This window comes from Gymnogyps californianus, chromosome 2 (assembly GCF_018139145.2).
Source record: "Gymnogyps californianus isolate 813 chromosome 2, ASM1813914v2, whole genome shotgun sequence".
Lineage (NCBI taxonomy): Eukaryota > Metazoa > Chordata > Aves > Accipitriformes > Cathartidae > Gymnogyps > Gymnogyps californianus.
Genome location: NC_059472.1, coordinates 4,283,948 through 4,301,885, shown reverse-complemented (window position 1 = coordinate 4,301,885; position 17,938 = coordinate 4,283,948). Strand labels below are relative to the sequence as shown.

The 17,938-nt window shown below is 38.9% G+C and overlaps 1 protein-coding gene across 6 annotated transcripts in view; it reads right to left on the bottom strand.

Annotated features, from left to right (window-relative positions):
- The window catches only part of PTK2 (protein tyrosine kinase 2), a 167,148-nt gene extending 166,836 nt beyond the window's left edge, over positions 1-312 (bottom strand). For 2 of the 6 annotated variants that reach the window (XM_050891979.1, XM_050891982.1), the window contains exon 1: positions 265-311. In XM_050891979.1, coding sequence (XP_050747936.1) covers positions 265-310 — 46 coding nt within the window. In that variant the 5' untranslated portion in view covers position 311. Of the gene's footprint in view, positions 1-264 lie in introns of all 6 variants that reach the window. The other 4 variants (XM_050891980.1, XM_050891984.1, XM_050891983.1 and 1 more) reach the window with 3 other exon arrangements.
- Between the last annotated feature and the right edge of the window lie 17,626 nt (positions 313-17,938).

Below are 17,938 nucleotides of genomic sequence, written 5' to 3'. Positions count from 1 at the left end.
TCACATCAGTGGAAGTAAAAACCAAACAGCTCAAGCTCTCTTTCACTTCAAATAATTCTGAAAAGCAAAGGAAAAAAAGCATTACAGCTGTCAGGTAAAAGAAGATCCTGCGGACTGCTTTGCATTACAAGCACATGACCAGAATAAAAACGTTTTATTTTCTAGCTTTGTTTTTTTCTTTGAGAGGAAAAAACCTATAGACCCACAGGTGGTAAAACATTCAATTAACAGGGGAAAAAAAAAATATAAAAAAGGTATGTGTACCTTTAGCCCAGCATATCGGGAATGGGCTACAGCCGCTTTTCTCCATATAGATAGCACCTGCTCGCTTCGGGGCCTGCTGGCCTGCCACTTCCAGCAACCACATACACACGACCGTATAGAGATTCAAGCCAGGCTTCGGCATACAATGTCCCAATTCAGCGCTCCAGCAGTATGTGGTCCTGCGGCGGGGCCGGGGGGGGGGGGGGGGGGGGGAAGGCTGGGAGCCGCTTGAACGTACTCGATCCACAAGCAAGGAGGAGAACCGCTAACCTTCCCCGGGCGTGCTGTGCTGGCTTCACCTGGCGACGGGAGCGGCGGGAGCGCGGCCCCGCAGCGCGCCGCGGGCAGCGCGCTCCGGCGGCGGCGGCGGCAGCGGCGGCGGCGGGGGGAGGCCGCGCCGCTGCTTCATCTTCTCACGCCTCGGCGATTGAAAGCCCGGACCATCCTTTCCCGGGCGTGAGCCGCCGAGGAGGGCGAAAGCAGGCAACGGAGTGAGCGTGGGTGCCCGTACTCCTGCCTTCATTCAGGAGGGAGGGAGGCGGGGAGGAAGGAGGGGAGGCGATTAGCAAGCGCCACATTAATATGCTAATCTCCCCCTTCTGTTCAATTCACCCGGCAGCCTCCTGTTTACCAAACTGACAGCCGCCCCTGAAAGCGACTAAGCTGCAAATCAAGCCTGACCCGGGTCGTGTCTGGAGATGTGCTTCCCCCGACCATTTCTGTGTCGCTCTTGTTTCAGACTCACGCCCTCGGCATCTCCCCCGGCCCCGGCCGCCCCGCGCCTGCCCCAGCTCGGCACAATGAAGCCCCGCACAATGCCCGGCCGGGGCCGAGCGCCCGCGGCTGCTCCACCAAATCACACCTTCCCGCCAAGCACTCCAATTTTGGCATCGCTTTTACATATTTTGTATCTATACTTGCATACGGCTGTACTGAAAAAAGAACCCGACGCCCTAAAAGCGCACGAGAACTTCCATAAACTTCAGCAGGAACTGGGGTGAGACCCTGCGTCACCACCTGCTTGACTTCACAACTACAAGATTATTGACGAAAGAACCCTGGTAGTGTTCCTTTGCCTTAAAAAAGGGCAACTATCACAGCCCACGCCAGTAATTTGTCAGTACCACATGCAGCCCTCCTCGAAAACCAGGGCTTCTTTAAATTTTTCTAATCAGAAGGCAAAGGTCACCACAAACGTACACACCACACACTGCATGGCATTTGTTTCTTAACTTTGCAGCACATAACATCAAAAGTGCTTATAAAAATTTTTTCTTTTAAAAATGTGAGTATAAACATTGCAAAAGCATATGTTTATAAACACACATTCAGGCAGCATATGTATACTGAAATAAAATATCCATTTTACTCCTAGCAAAAGATTTCACAAAAATTATAAACAACTGATTCATCTAAAATATGTATTAAAAAATCAACAGGAACAAGACTCACACTTGATCATTAAAGCTCTTTATATATTCTACGGTAATCTTTTCTCACTCCCAGCCCTCAGCAGTAAGGCATACGGCTTATCCAAGACTATAACCAAAAGGGAATTAATCTAAAGCTAGCAGCCTTCAACTTAACCTATCTGCCTACTTGTAGCAGCACGCACTCATCTACAGCATATGTTTAATTACCGTTCTTTACCTATAATACTGCCATCTTCATTTCTCAATACACTGGCTATGCAGAACTACAGCGGTGTATGTCAAAACTCTTGACAAAATACAGTTGCTGCTTTTTTTAAGTATTGCTTTGTTCTCTATTTAAAGAAGAAAAAATATTCACTGGGGAGGACGGAAAAAAAAAAAAAAAAAGAGAGATTAGGCCACAACCAGACCCATCAGATGTTCTGCATCACTGCTCAGGCACAAAGCTCTTTCTGGGGCTGAAGAAAGCCAAAGGGAACTGAAGACATGCCTGGATGCCTTCCTCCCCCCACCATAAAGTTTTCAAAGCCCCTAAGTGCTACACAGACAGCCAAATACTTCCATTTTGGAATTTATATTTACCTTCAATAATAAAGCAAAACATGTTATATTTAGAACGCAAATTATTGTATTTGTATATCTACAGAAGATGCACAGACCCAGGATAGGTGCCTTTCTGGTTCAAGCTGCAGCTCACAGCACAGGAAAGCCGCTTTTACACATCCAGCTCTGCCACAGGCTTCCTTGATGACCTTGAGCAAGTCAGTCTTGTCTTGTTACAAAACGGAAAGCTGCAGGTACTTCTTTAGTTTTCCCTAAATGGGTTTGGTCTGTGCTTCAGGGTGTAAAATATAAAAAGCCTGTGTTTCTTCCATAAAAATAAAGTGTTTTGCAGAAAACTAGCTAAAAAAATTCAAGAGGTAAAAGTGGTAGGGCCTAAATTAAGTTTTATTCATGAAAACAAAACCCTTTAAGTATCAACTAGTAAGTGCATTACCAAGGAGAATTTTAATAAACAGAATGTGTGGACTCACATTTTTCTTTATACTTTTAACAGATGAGACTAATATAGATTATCAATCCAAGTGTCAAGAGATACTGTCTGCTCGTTACAGCTATCCTTATTGATGATACGAGTATTATAATCATTCTCCTCAAGGACATACTTTCTTGTTATAATATTAGGCTACAAAATGAAGGTGGAAAAGTACTACACAGCATGAGAATTTTTTTATTCAATTTCAGAAGTTATCCAGTATTTTACACTCTGACTCTATATTTTTCAAAATAAGCCAAGCAAAATTTTTTTTAAAAATTACTTAATTTCTATTCGTTATTGTAAGAAGTAACCAGCAGACATACGCTCATTCTCTTCTTTCACATAACATGATCAGTTTTTCTGCACAAAAAAGCCAAAAGCATAAAATTTGTGTTCTGGAGAAAGCCAGAAACGCCAAACTTTCAGTTGGGGGGGGTGGGGGTGGGGGGTGGGGGTAGACAGAGCAGAAGATAAGGCACAAAGTAAAAAAAAAAACACTGGAGAAGTTAAATATGTCTCTAGTATACTTAATACCAAGTACTTGCAACATTTTATAAATACTGCTCATCAAGTAGGTATCTGAGTACCATTTATGTAAAATAATCTGTTTTAACTAATGCCAATCAGATTATAACATTTACTGAGGTAAGGAACATCTGTCAGAAATTAGGACTGTGGAACAGGAAAGTTTGCTCCTGTTGTGTACGATGCATATGCTGACATACACTGATAGTAGCTGCATAGTACTCACTGTGTAAGCAATGATGCTAACAGCTATCAAAGAAAATTCTAAAAAATATTTATTTTAAAAAAATGAATGCATCTGTTTATACTAAGAACATGTAGAAGCACTGGCCATTTTCCTAAAATACACATTCTAACCAGAAAAAACTCAGACTACCCCAATAATAACAGACAGGCCAAGGTCCTCAGCTAAGAAATGGCATTTTGCCACCAAGGAAATTCAAGTCAAGACTCTTCTACTGCGGCTATGACTTTGGTTGCTCAATTTCAGCCTGGTTTTAAAGACTACTGAGTATCAGCATCAGCTTTTTGAAAGGAAGGGGGAAAAAAATTCAGAAGCTTTTGAACTGTGTCAAGGCATTTAGTTTTTGTTTTAATTTTGCCTGCAGGGCTGCTCCTGTCTCCTAGTGAAGTCAACTGCAAAAATCACAAAGCCTTGCGGAATAAAGGGTTAAACAACAGTTTTGTAGAACTGGGAGGCACATAAAAGGTTGTATCATTTTTTCCACTCAAGCTTATCCAAACAAAAATAAAGATCTAAAATGCCGATCACATGAACTGGCAAAGCTTGGCTTTCTCTAGGGTTATGTCTGGAGATTGAGCTCCTGTGGGGTGTCTCGTATCTACTCAGAGCGCTAACTACAGTTTCTCCCTCAGTGAATGGCATCATTAGGATCTCTCTGCTATTCAACCAATTATTTTCACATCAGTTAATATCTCTATTCATCAAATTTTGATCAAACTGGCTGGCAAGTTCAAGCACTGTTGGGATGGGGAACAGGACAGAGCCAGAGAGAACACTTTGCCTGAGTTTCATTGCCCTGAGAAACAAAACTAAACTCAGTATTCAGAAACTTTGTGAAGAAAGCTGAGAGATCTGTATCAAAGCAGCATTTCACAGCAGAATAAAGATTTTTCAGTTCCTCTTCTCCAACATCTCAGCTACCAGATGAACATACCAGCAACAGAGATCTCCTTCCAAGAGAGAGAGAGCAGCCCGTTTGCTTGTTAAGACAAAAATGAAGAGCTACAGCCTAGAGCATAGCAATCACATCATCATTATTATTATTATTTTGGACTTGGTCATTCATAGTCTTAGCCACTTCATGGGCTACTGTTTATCCCTCTAGTAGTTACTAGAAGCTAAAGAACAAATGCATTTATTTTAAGACACCTGCATATTGATGCAAGAGATGGAAGACAACCATTTCTTCATTGCATTCATTTTACTAATAAAAAAATGAGAGCTCCCAAACCAAGTCTGCCCTCAGGAGAAGTGGAGGATTTTTTTTGTAAAGCCACAAATGCGTTTTACTGAGACAACTGCAGAACAGCCTGTAAAGCTAAGAGTGCCTGACGACTATTCAAAAAATTAAAACATGTTTATTGCTCATGTGACTCTTCTGTCACATTCATTTGCTTTTCCATGTTTGTATCCAGAATTCTGCAAACATGCTCTCCAAACATTGAAACTGCACTGTAATCTTCATTAATCTTCATTCTCTCAAGCTTGTTCCTTATGTTTTTTTTTTAATTACTGTAATTATTTTCTGCGCGTGTGTAATATTTAAGAGTGAAAAAGATTATCTGCCCTAAGTTTCACTTCAGCCAGAGTCAAACAAACATCATCTCCTTTGTTCAGAGGAACTATTGAAAAATGGTGCATCACCATTACATCAAATCTGGAATTATGGCTCCTGAATTCTACCTTACACTAAGCTCAAGTTTGCTAAGGCTGTCTTGGAAATCTACCTTGGATTACCTGGTCTCTAAATCTATCATCCTTGCCCACGAGCAACCCCTTGCCCCTCCACCCACATCTTCTCTAGCATACAGTCTTTTCCTCAACACCCTTTGCCAAAGGGCACAACAGAGAACAAGGATGACAGGTTTCATGAACTCAAATGGTCTCTGAAGACTGAGAAGCTCAGTCATCATTATACTGCCACCAGAGATGTTCCTTCTTATTTAACTACGAGCATGCTGACAGATAAAACTGAAGGACAAATGACATTTTACTTTGAGTGTCAAAATCCAAGCTCAGTCCTCCGACAAATAATTCAGCACAACTGAGAAGCCACACTGTCTCCATGAATTCAACTCTTTGAGATATGGACAAACTCTAATTCCATGCTCTAGATTAGATTAGGCCATTTTTCTCCCGAAGCAAAAAGGTAAGGAGGACTTAGGAAATAAACCTTAGAGAATCAATTAAAAAAAAAAAGCAAACTACTAGTAACTTCCATTGCCTGTAAAGCTAAGTGCTCTTTTGTGAGGTTCCCATAATCAAATGAAAAATTTGGATTTGTGATTTTAGTCTTCATTTTGAACTTCTAGTGGTACCTGCTTTAAGATTTCTTGCTCAGAGAATGCTTGAGATTTGAACGAGTATGGCAGAGTGAAGCTCACACTTCCTAGCTTCAACCTGGGGCAGTCGATAGCCAGGAATAGAAGAAAATACATTACAAGATTCACACTGCAGTGCTTCAACTGACCAGAAGAAGATGCCAGTATCCCAACATAAACTCATTCTAGAATATAAACTGTTTTGGATCTCTGCTTAAGACATTCTTCTGGCATAAATTCAATCCAATACTGAATTTATTGTTATCTTCCTCCATTTAGTGAGCTTTATAGTAGAATACACCTAGGGTATTCCTGAAAAGTACAGAGTTTTAAAGCAATACTTTATCACCTTCTGGGCCACGGTCACCTAACTAGCCTTACTATCCTCTGAACTACATTTTAAAATAGTAGTTGATGGAATTCACTGCTTTTATTTTTCATATCTCAAGCTACTGGTAGTAGTCAGGTGGGGAAGGGAAACAGAGCAGGATGTTGGGAGAGCGCAGGAGGAATGTAGTGTAAATGAAGTTTCCCATACTTCCCAAAGGATCCTCTGATGTTGAGCAGCAGAGCAGACAACATGCAGCCTCCTAGCCCATGCTGTTAAGACAACAGATGTTAGAAGGACCACTAAGTTAACTGTATTTTTATTATTTCATAAATAAAGACTAGCCATTTTTTAAACCCATATGGGTTGTATTAATTTTCAGGAATGAAAGTTGTAGCAGATTTTCTTGTGGGTGGACTAACTCGCTCTTATTCTCTCACTTACTTCCATTTACTTTTTGAAGGCTTACTGTAGAGCAGCATAAAGTCAGCACCATGAAAGCTGAGAATGGTTTAAAATTACTCCTTCCTTAGGGCATTGATTCCAATCTTATGCCTCTTCATGTTCTAGGCTATTTACAAAAAAAAAAAAAAAACAACAAAACACCCAACCAAACCAAAAACAACCCAAAAACAAACAACAAAACTGTTGCTATCCTCAAGACATCTTTGAGAAGTTCCTTCACAATTCCAGTGCTTAAAGCAAAAGTCTGCTTCATGGAGACCTGGAAAACTAAGAGGAGAAAAAGTAAACCCTACACATCCTGCTCCTTGTTTTACTGCAAAATAAAGTCTGATAATTTTGCTCTGTGACAGGCTGACTGTGCTTATCAGTTTGCACTGCTTCCCTTCAACCTTCTCAGATGGAAAGAAAGAGGAGGGGTGACAGGAGGAGTGACACAAAGCTATCCAGAATGGTCACCAGAACCTTTCTTGACCTTATAAAGCTTCCTCTATTTATGGGGAAGACCTTCTCTTTATGAGGTAAACACAGTAGAAGGTATCTGAAGGGGGAGGACCCCACCCCTTTGATGCTGTTTAAAGGAAACGCATTCTGCAAGGATTACTTTTGTTCTGTGGAAGGGATCCATGAGTGGATCAGTTGACCTTACAGATGCTTCTTAAAACCCCTCTTCATTAATTCAAGGGTAACCCAGAAATAATTAGTCACATTTCTAAGAGGGATATAGGAAAATGAAGTTGATTATGGGTCAGCAAGTCTCTTCAGTGTCTGTTCATATCTGGGCTGCTTTCTCTCTCATCTATCTAATAACCAGTTACACAAAAGAAGAAAGCTGTGCAGCCACAGAGGGTCCAATTAATTTACCAGAAATGGTGTAGTCTGGACATGTCTCCCTTGTCCTGCTTCTCCTCCATATGCTAAATACTAAGTTAGAACAACAGCTTACCAAAAAACTTTGTGCTAAAAAGATGTTTACAACTAAGAGTTGTACATGATTTATATCTCACTGCACCTCAGAAGTACGTAATTTTCAAAGACTCCCAGTGTTACATAAAACACAAATATAACATTAGCAATTCCTCAGATTTCCAAACCATTAAATGCAATTACAAACTGAATAAAAAATAATCCATGAGCTCACAATAATGCAACATTATTCCATTTATATTTAAAAACACACTGGTGGAATAGTTAACATATTTCTTAGTGAAGGATGAGCATAGCATAAATCCCCTATGTATAAATAAACACTTATAGGCTAAGACAAATAGCTATCTAACTTTAAAGTTCCAGTGTTACAGAACAAATCAACAAGCCAGTGTTGACACCCTTCAAGTCTAAGAAAACAGAAAATTAAAAATTAATTTTTACATAACATCTTTTTTAAAGTTTTATAATACAAACGTTAAGGCTGCTCTATTAACCAAGCAAATTCTGTGCCTAACCTGTCAAGCAACATCTAGTGCATTTAAAAAAAAAAATATTGTTAAATAGACACAAACCCCCCTTTCCCTCTCCAATTAGCGTAATTTGGATTCAAATTGTTGCATGAGAAATTCCAACAAATAGAGTTTGATGTTTTGTTTAGGGCTACCTCTAGTAGAGCCCAGGTGTAGCTGAGTGTCTGTATCACAGAAAATTCAATTCCTATGCACTTTAATCAATTCCTCTCCCAATTTTAAGTCAAGAAGGGACATTCACTTTAGAATAGTTTTCACCTGTATCGCTGCTTCATGAGAACAGCAATAAACTTTCAAGGAGCAGTTCCTCAGGCAGTCATTTTATGCTTTGTTATGGGGAATCAAAGGTCATCTTCAGCTAACACAAAACCTTTTATTCGATGCGAAATCCACCACCTTAAATAGCCTCATTTGTTCGTCCAATTACACAAGACAGCTTGTCATCAGCACAGTTCTGTTGAAGTTATGTTTACCTACACAAATGCCTGCAGAGTGGTATCAAAGTGCTCAGAAAACGCAAGAACATGTTGCTTAGTTTTAAAAAGGCTTCCAGGAGCTCACCACCAAATAAAGCTGAACTTAGTTTAGCTAACCAGCTATGATACTAGATAAAACAGCACTCAGTATTTCAAAGACAGCAAGTATCCCCAGTCTTTTATAATACATAAATTTATGAGCAGACCAATACAACCTCTTCTCTGTAGCTCCAAATTCAGCTGAACTTCAAGTGTACTAAACTTTATCCATTGACAGAAGGACAACTTCAGCACGAAAGGCAGTGTTTTGGAGAAGTTGAAAACACATTCAAGAATGCAGTTATAAAAATTAAACTAGCAAGACAGATCTACAAGACCACCTGATACAGCTGGAAAAGAGCTTTTTGGGCACAGCCCTTCTTCAGATCTAGGGGAAGGGATATTAAATAAGTATCCTATGTCTTCAAATGGTAGACAAAACATCAAAAACCAAAACCTTTCTGATGGCAGCCTGAATGACCTACATCACCAAACATCACAGCAACAACTGTCAGCATGTAACAGCATCTGACAGGGCCAAGAGCTCATCTCTTGTGTAGTACTGAGCTGTCAAGCACCACTTCCAAAAAACCTGTGGTAGTGGTCTCCACAATCTCATTTGATGCATTTCAACCAAGACACAGTACTAAAGCTTTTAAGAGAACAAGAGACTGGGACAAAAAAAAAAAAAAAAAAAAAAAAAATCAGTGAATGCATAAACAGAGGAAGACTATAAGCCTTGTCCTGCCACCAAGACATGGAGAACAAAGTGTAGTAAACTTAAACTGGTAGTAGAGAAGTTCAAGTACCCTGAAATGAAAGCATAGTAAGAATTTTTGAATTGCAGAGGAACTGTGAAACTGCCATGTTAATAGGTTAAATATCTTCAAGGAATGACTTAAGTCTAGTCAATTCTGCCTTGGGGTAGAAGGACAGACTTCCTTTTCCCCCTCAAGTTTTGAAGGACGCAGGTCATTGAACAAAGTCTGATCACGGTCCTTCAAATTTCTACTTAAAACCCTTCTTTAAGAAGTTCTATATAAAAATCTCAATAATTCAGTTACTGATGTTTCTAGAACCTCAACGATCATGACTACCTCTAACATCTCACTGTATCATTTGGCTCCCCGCCTTTCTCTATCATAAAGCATCAAGTTTCAATAACACCTTTTACTCCTCCTCTTGGAGGATTCATAGTTGACCAGGGAACAGTCAGCAGCAATTTCAAGGCTAATCAATAACGTGTTACTGGGACTAAAAGCCTTTGTTGCATTCTAAGTTTTCATTAGCAGTTCAGCTGCTCTTCGAGTCCATGGAAGTTTGCTCCACTAAGACATAGAACCATTTTGCTGGAGCTGTTTGTAAAGTGTCTGCAGGACAAGCAGAAAAACAACCACAACCATGTGTCCTCACACCTTGGCCTGGCCAGCCTTTATAGATTTAGTTAAAAAGCAGGTAAATCTGAATCACAACATAAAGGCTATTAATCCTGGAAATACAGTTTCAATATTTCTCTACATTAAGCCTTTCACAGAAAGATTCTTTCACATTGCTACGAAAAAATAAAACTAAAAAAAAAATCAAACCATATGAAACCATTCCAGCAAGTAATCTGAACAGAGACTAACTAGAAACTCTAGTTTTAAAGATCTTTTTAAAGGGATAATTAGTGAATGAAGATATAAACTGGAAAACATCTTTGTGCCAGAGTTAAACAATTTCTTAAGAATTTCTTAAGTTTCACATCCATCTCAAGTGTAATTCCAGCCCACCAATGGAAGCACAGGCATTTAACACCCCACTTCTGTTAATGACGCCTTGTGAGAATAAAGTCCTAAGGAAAAATGTGCTTGCTACTACAAGAACAGACTTTTTTGTGGGGGTTTTTTTGGTTGTTTTGGTTTTGGTGTTTTTTTTTTTTTTTTTTACGTTTGACCCTTCCATATGAAAGCCTGAAGAATATCAGCTTTATGCCTGACAAAATAACTTCTGCCGTTTTTCGTATTCAAATTATTGATCCCCAGGGAAAAGGCCTGCAGGAAACACCACAGCTATCATAAGCTGTTTGGATATTTTCTTAAATATGTTCTTCACCTTCTGAAAATAAAAAAGGGAAGGGAGGGAAGAAGTCATAGGTACAGTACCTACAATTTTTCTTACTACTTCCTTTTTCCAGTCTTCCGCTGATCAAAAAACCCTTGCACAAATAAAAAGTTATTAGCTAACTACACAAGCAGAGCAGTGGAGCTATACACTAAGAGCTGTCAAGGATGTAAAAATAAACTAAAGGAAAGCTCATATAATCCTTTATTTATGGTCATTTTAGGCATAACTTATAACAACATAGTTGATAAAAGTTCAGCCATGCAATGTTTTTCCTCTTGGTTCACTGTAGCCCGTGATGTTCTACTTCAAACAAGCTTATGTGTATTTTGGGAGAAGATCCCAAGCCGCTCCCAACCCAGGTCTCGCAGAACAAAACACACACTCTAACAACTAATATTTTATATAAACCAACTACACCAGATACAGCTTGATTTTCAGAATCTTTCTTTCAGTAACACTGTCATCCCCACCCTTCCTTTACTTCATAGTTGCTGCTATGAAAACCTTAGGTACTAACATACTCAGACAAGTACAGCAAGTATCTCCAATGCACTCATCCAAGAAAGCTTCAGGTCTCATCAAAACCTACTGCTAATTGTGCCCAATTCCACTAGTATTAACTTCCTGATGAGATGGAGGGATGGGGAAAACATTCCTTTCAAGTAACATCTTGAAAAACTTAACAAGGCTCAGTCGTGTAGGTTGCTTCCGCAGTAGGACACTACAATATGGGACGCAAATATAACTGGATAGGAGACCAATGTGTGTGTGCGGGTTTAACAGAAACTCACACAGAACCTGTTAAGTGTACTATGCATCTAAGCTGAAAGACCTGCTAGAGTTGAAGGGGTTACAGAAATTCGCAGAAACCGTACTTTCTGTGGAGTACTCTTACAAAACCAGAGTGAATGCATCATGGGCATAAGCAGGATATCACTCACAGGACAGAGTAAAGAACACATGTTTATCTACCATAATTATTCATTTCTTCAGTTTTCAAAATTTCATGTTTTCCTTAAGTAATTCTGCACCAGAACAAGACACTTCCAGTGACTGCCACTGAAGGTTAAGTGTTGTAACGAAGCAACAGAATCTCTCATTCAGAATATCCTGATGCCCTGATTATAGCTCACTGTCCTCCATTTGCGAGGCTGGCTCTGCTCTTGGATTTTTTTTTTCGCTTGTAAGAGAAGACAGATCAATTCTCCACTCCTCTTAGCAGATACCCACCCCCTACCTTGCCTATACAAAAACTTTTATAAACTAAAAAAACCTCACACTACAAAAAAAAATCCTGTAAGTTCCTAATCCCTTACCAAATACCCTTAAAAAGTTGTTCTAAAATTTGCAACCATACAATGTCCCATGGTAACTGAGCAGGTGCACACTTCTTCAAGCAAATACAGCCAGTCTTGCAATGTAAAAGCAACTCTCTCCAGCTGATGCTTGACTACAGCACTGGAAGTTAGTTCACTGTTTGCACACACTAAGTACAAAACAGACAACAGTTTATGCATACTCTGCTGCTATCAGGATGTCCCGTTCCAGCAGGGTTTGCTGTATTGAGCTAGAACAGGGACAGTCAGTCAAGTCTTTACAAAGGTACCATTGAAATGAGTGCACCAGCTCCACCTCTTTACTGCAAGCCAGCAGCAACCTCCACTTGAGAAGCGCAACAGCATTCACTACACAGCTACTCCCCAAGGCCAAGAATTAGTTTCTCCTGCAGAAACATGAGAAATATCACATTTCTGTAACCTTGGTGGAGTCCAGACAAAATTCTACTTTAGCTCTAGATCAAGTACATTGCTTGAATAACCCTTATCAATGTCCCTTCAGCTTTTTCTGCACTACCATTGCCAGCCAGTTTGCCAGCAAGAACGTACATGTGGGTGTACAGCGTGGAATGAACCTTCTTGCCCTCACTTACAGACTGCCCCAGCTGCATTTGAACTGCCAGTTCCTAGACATCCATTTTGTTTCAACAGAATGAAAGAGAATATTTGATGGCACGGAACCCAAATAACCATTTTCAGTCTGTATTCCTTTAACTCCAAAACAGGTAAACATCTTCTCATAGCAAATAAGCATCCTGTTCTAAGCAAAACATTACCATAAGTTATTTATTTTTTGACAGCATGTTGTACAGAGTTCTAAGTCCTGCTGCAATTCTTCTGATATTACTACTGACAAAAATCCATAAAATTCAATAGCTTCTGTCCTAGGTGTTTTTTTCCCCCCAAAAAAAACACACCCAAAGAATTTTCAGGGTTTTCTTTTATATTTTGTCCAAAAGCTCTGTCAAAAGCTTGCTTTTTTTTTTTTTTTTTAAGAAAAAGAATAATGCCAACTCTTAGTATGTTTAAAATAAAGCACCGGACAATCTCCCTTCCCTGCACCCCTAACTATGCGAGATATAAATTACCTACCTCTCAAATGGAAGACTAACAAACCTCTTCCTGGAAAACCTGGCTGAGGAGTGTCAACAGGTGCCCGTATGACATTGAAGCTCAAGTTTCTTGTCCATCATCCTCAGTGAGAGAATATATACAATCTTAGTATTTCTAAAACAAACTTTCCAGACTAGGAATAAAATTAAGTACGCTACCTAAAAGAATGGTGAAAATGTTCAGATTACTCAATTCAAAGCTGGACTGCATAACTGGAATCGGGATATTTCAAGTTATCCAGAGTGGAACAGCACTGGTTCTCACCCACACCTTTTTCTGTTACTTGCAAAAAGAAGTTGAACAGTTGTCCTTAGGAAGAGTATCCTTATCCCTCCAGAATGCGAAATTCCAATTCTAAAGACATCATTTGTAGTATTAATTTCTAAGGAAGTAGATAAAAGTTTCCAATTTATCCTAAAACAGCAGTGAATTAGAACAAAGGAGAAAAAAAATCTTACATGCTATATATTCAAGTGATACAATTTGTATATGATGCACCCTTGACTACCGGAATTCTTCCACTTTGAGATGACTGCATAGGAGTAAGCAAGAACAATCCTCACAGCAGTCCCCAAAACCTTGGGAGCCAGAACTACAGACAGGAAACGATAGAGGAATGTGCTGAACCGCTACTTTTTTTGTTTGTTTTGAACTCTCAGACTGTTAACCCAGCTTGTTAACATTTATAGGAACATCAGGCATAGGACCTGAAGGACCTTTCATGTCATCAACTCCTACTCCCTACTTCCTCACGTAATCATGTCATAGTCCCATTAAGTGATAAATATATCAAATTCCACCTTCTTTGAGCATCAAAACAGACTAAAGCAGTTATTAGGGGTGGCACATCATTCCCAATATTCCTGATTTATGTCCTGAATTTTTTTTTTTAATCCTACTCTCAATACTCTATATTGAAACTTCTTTCCTTCTACTCCATCTCCTCCTTTTTCCTCTATCCTTATACATACTCCCAGAAAAACAACGATCTGCAGCCAGGCCAAGTTTCTTAACTATAAACCATTTCACAGACTGTCATGGCAAATGGGGGAGGTTCCTAACAGCTGGAAGAAAGCAAATGGAACTCCTGCCTTCAGGAAGAGTAAGGAGGGAGGGTCTGGATAACTACAGGCTGGTTAGCCTTACCACCATTCCTGACAAGCTGATGGAGCAAATAACCCTGGAAGCCATTTCTAAACATATGAGGACAAGAAGGTGATCAGAGTAGTCAGCATGGATATGTGAAGGGGAAATCATGTCTGACCAACCTAATAGACTTCTATGATGAAAGTACTAGCTTGGTGGGCGAGGGGATGTCATTTCTCTTCAGCAAGGCTTTCAACACTGTCTCCCATGACAACATCCTGACAGACAAAATGAAGAAGTATGGACTAAATAAATGGACAGTGAAATGACCTGGAAACTCTCTGGACTGTCAGGCTCAAAGGGTTGTGATCAGCAGCTTAAAGTCCAGGTGAAGGCCAGCCACTACAAATAAAAGATTAGTAATAACACCAGTTTCTAAAGGAAAAAGACAAAATACTAAGATACCTAAATTTTAGTGAGGTGTTTAATATGTCTCATCATCTCAACACTACTGCATAGCTCACTGATAAAAATGTTACCTTTTTCTTACCAAACCATGCTGTTGCTATTGACCTGTGTGGACACTAGCTATAAAATATGGATGGGAGTGCAGGGAAGAGGGCAGTGTCAAAAGTGCAGCCAAAATAAGCATAGAAAGTTTCACTAGAAAGGCTTGCAAATAGATCAATAAATGTCAAGATCATAGTTGTCATCTCCCCACCTTTCCAAAGTGTTCAACGCAAAAAAACAGACACCCAACAACAATAGCTTACAAAGGATAAATATATTGCTTTTCCAAGTATCAGAGGTATATAACAATGGGAAAATGCACTTTATGAGGTACAGATTAGATCATTAAAACTACACAACAAAATCTTAAAATGGGAAGATTTAACACGCAAATAGCAAGGGAAACTTCCTTGAAGTGACATTTAAGTTGTTAGCAATAATCTCATCCAGCAGTAATAGAAGCTTTGTGATACAATATTTGGAAATCTAGAAATAGCACTTACCTCACTGGTAGTGAAAAGAATTAAAACTATAAGGCATATTTGCATCAAAAGAAGAAAAGCCTTCTCACATCTTCTGAACCATAAGGGGCATGCAGACAGCCATTCTAACTTGATAGCACTAACATTTCATAAACTGAGAAGTTTTCAGTTCCGTATTCTTTCATTTGTAAGAGTACCTCATAACTTAAGTGCAAATAAAAAAAAATTACAACCAAAACCATTACAAATATATGAAAATGAACTTTCCTGTTGGATAAAGTCAGAATTCTTAATAAAATTTCCAAAGACTCTTAGAAGAAAAAAATTCCTGATTTTCAAAGGGATTACTGAAAACCCTACTTTTAGTGAAAAAGACAGTGCAGGTTTCCTTGTGTAATCCCTTAAGCACCATGTCAGGCATTCTGACATGAGAGGAACTGTTTACAGTCACAGTGCAGCTTGTATTTAGTTCTTATTTAAAATTAAAGTGACAAATCAAAAAGCCACTAGTTTGTACTTTTTTTACTTTTGACTACAGTTGGTTACTTTTTTTCCCCTTTAAGCATGGACATTAGCAACAGTTCTCTGTTCATGTTACTGAGTTTGTTCTTAGCTGCATGAATAATCGCTGCATAATTTATTACCCCCTGTAATACATGTGAACATTTATTTTAAGAATTCTGCATATCCTCAATTCTGTCAGTTCTTGCTACTTCGTCTGGCAATTCCTCAACTGATTTTTAATTTCCTATCTTTTAACATCATAGAAAGTATCCATGCCATTGTTTTTTTTAATTCTAGTCTGAAAAGCTGTGTTGCATTTCAAGTTGCTATATTTAAGTTCATCACACAGGCAGGTGTAGATTTAGGATAAGGAAGATCTAATTACACAGCACAGCATTAAACACCCCACCTCGTATCCGGTGGGTAAGAGAAAAAAGAAGCAGCAGGTTGTTTTGAAGCAGTGTGCCTCTATGGAAGGTGCCAGGAGATGAATCCGGTTTAATTAAATGGATCACTAGCAGGCCTTATGTAAGAAGGAAGGCCATACAGACTAACAAAAGACTGAACGAGGACATATTTTTAATTCAGAAAGAACCACTTCTTTAGGTTGAGTTGAAATTGTGTAACAACTTTTTTTTTTTTGGTCCTAAATGAGCACTTGGAACTAAAACCAGTTCCAAAACCATTTAATATTTCAAGATAACAATGACTGTATGCGGATGGTGCTTACCTAAACTGTACACTATACATCAAAAAAATGCACACAAAAACATCAGACAGACTTCAAATATACTGTGTATCTGGTATTAAGCTACACAAAGGATCCTCATTTCCAATTAATTTTTCGATACCTGATGCTAGGAAACAGTAAGATTTTACTTGACTCACCAGATGTTCGCTGAAGGAGAGTCATCAAGAACAAACGTCTGTACCTAAGAGTCCATTCTAGGAGAATGTTTTGTTCCATTTTTAACTGAAAACCCAGTATATGCTCATTTCTTATATTTGTCTTTATTCTCCTCTACCTATCTGATATAGTTCTTTGGTATAGCTTTTTGCTTCCTTACTACTTCTTGATTCTGGTAATGATGGTAATGGACACTTATTTGCACTACAGGATCAAGAACAAAGGACCGAGTCTAAAGAAAAGTCACCTACACCACACAGATGCTATACCTGTTTTAAATTCAGAGGGCGACAAAATCTAGGAGGGATTGTTTTTAATCCCAACAGTGCCAACAGATAAAGTTCAACTGCATTTGCCAAAGGAAACTAGTCTTTCATTCCTCCAGGCATAGTGTGAACACACTCATGTTCCAAGGTAACTTCACATATAGACAGGAGTACTGTGTTCTCTATCCAGCTTTGAAATTATAATATTTTAGCAAGTTGCCCTCCAAGCCCCTGCTGGTTCACATTCCAAAAATTCTCTATGCTCATATCCATGGCCTCAATTACAAGGTAGTAAAAAACCAAGTTACCCACAGACTTCAAAGCAGCGATACAGATTAATGTAGGATAACTCTCCTGAGTAATGATTTAACTAACGATCTAATCAACTGATGCATTCAACAGCACACAAACAATCCTTCTTTACATGAAGATTTTGCTATGAAATCAAAGCGAAAAGGCAGTGTTCTGGATGACCTTGGTATGCCACTGACTATAACGAATTTACATGTAATATAACCTCAAACAATATACTACAATAAAGATCATTTTAAGTAGTGTCCTCCCTACTGCAAAGTTTTCAAACCTTACAAAAGCCCCCCTATATTATGATGCAAATTTAGAGTACTAAAACCAGGTGGCAAAAGTGAGAGCATTTCTAGTGACATCTATTGTCCATTGCTAAAAGTGGCACCCAGAAAAAAAGATAAAGTTCTTCAAAACTTGAAATAAGAAAATACCGTTATTTATTGCAAATATGAGTTCTGACAATTAAAACTTCCCATCTGAATGTAGAATCTCATCTTTGGCATTATATCTTTTATCCTGGCTATTTCTCCAATTTGTCAAATTTCTTTTGAATTTTAATCCCATCATCCAATGTGCTTGTAACTCTTTTTGTATTGGTGTTACTGGCAGATGAAATAGGCACGTGAAGTGCATCATCACGGTCATTAATGAAAATACTGTAATACCACAGGACAAGTCAGACCTCTGTGGGACTCCATTTGACACATCCTTCTCTTTTGACAATATGTTA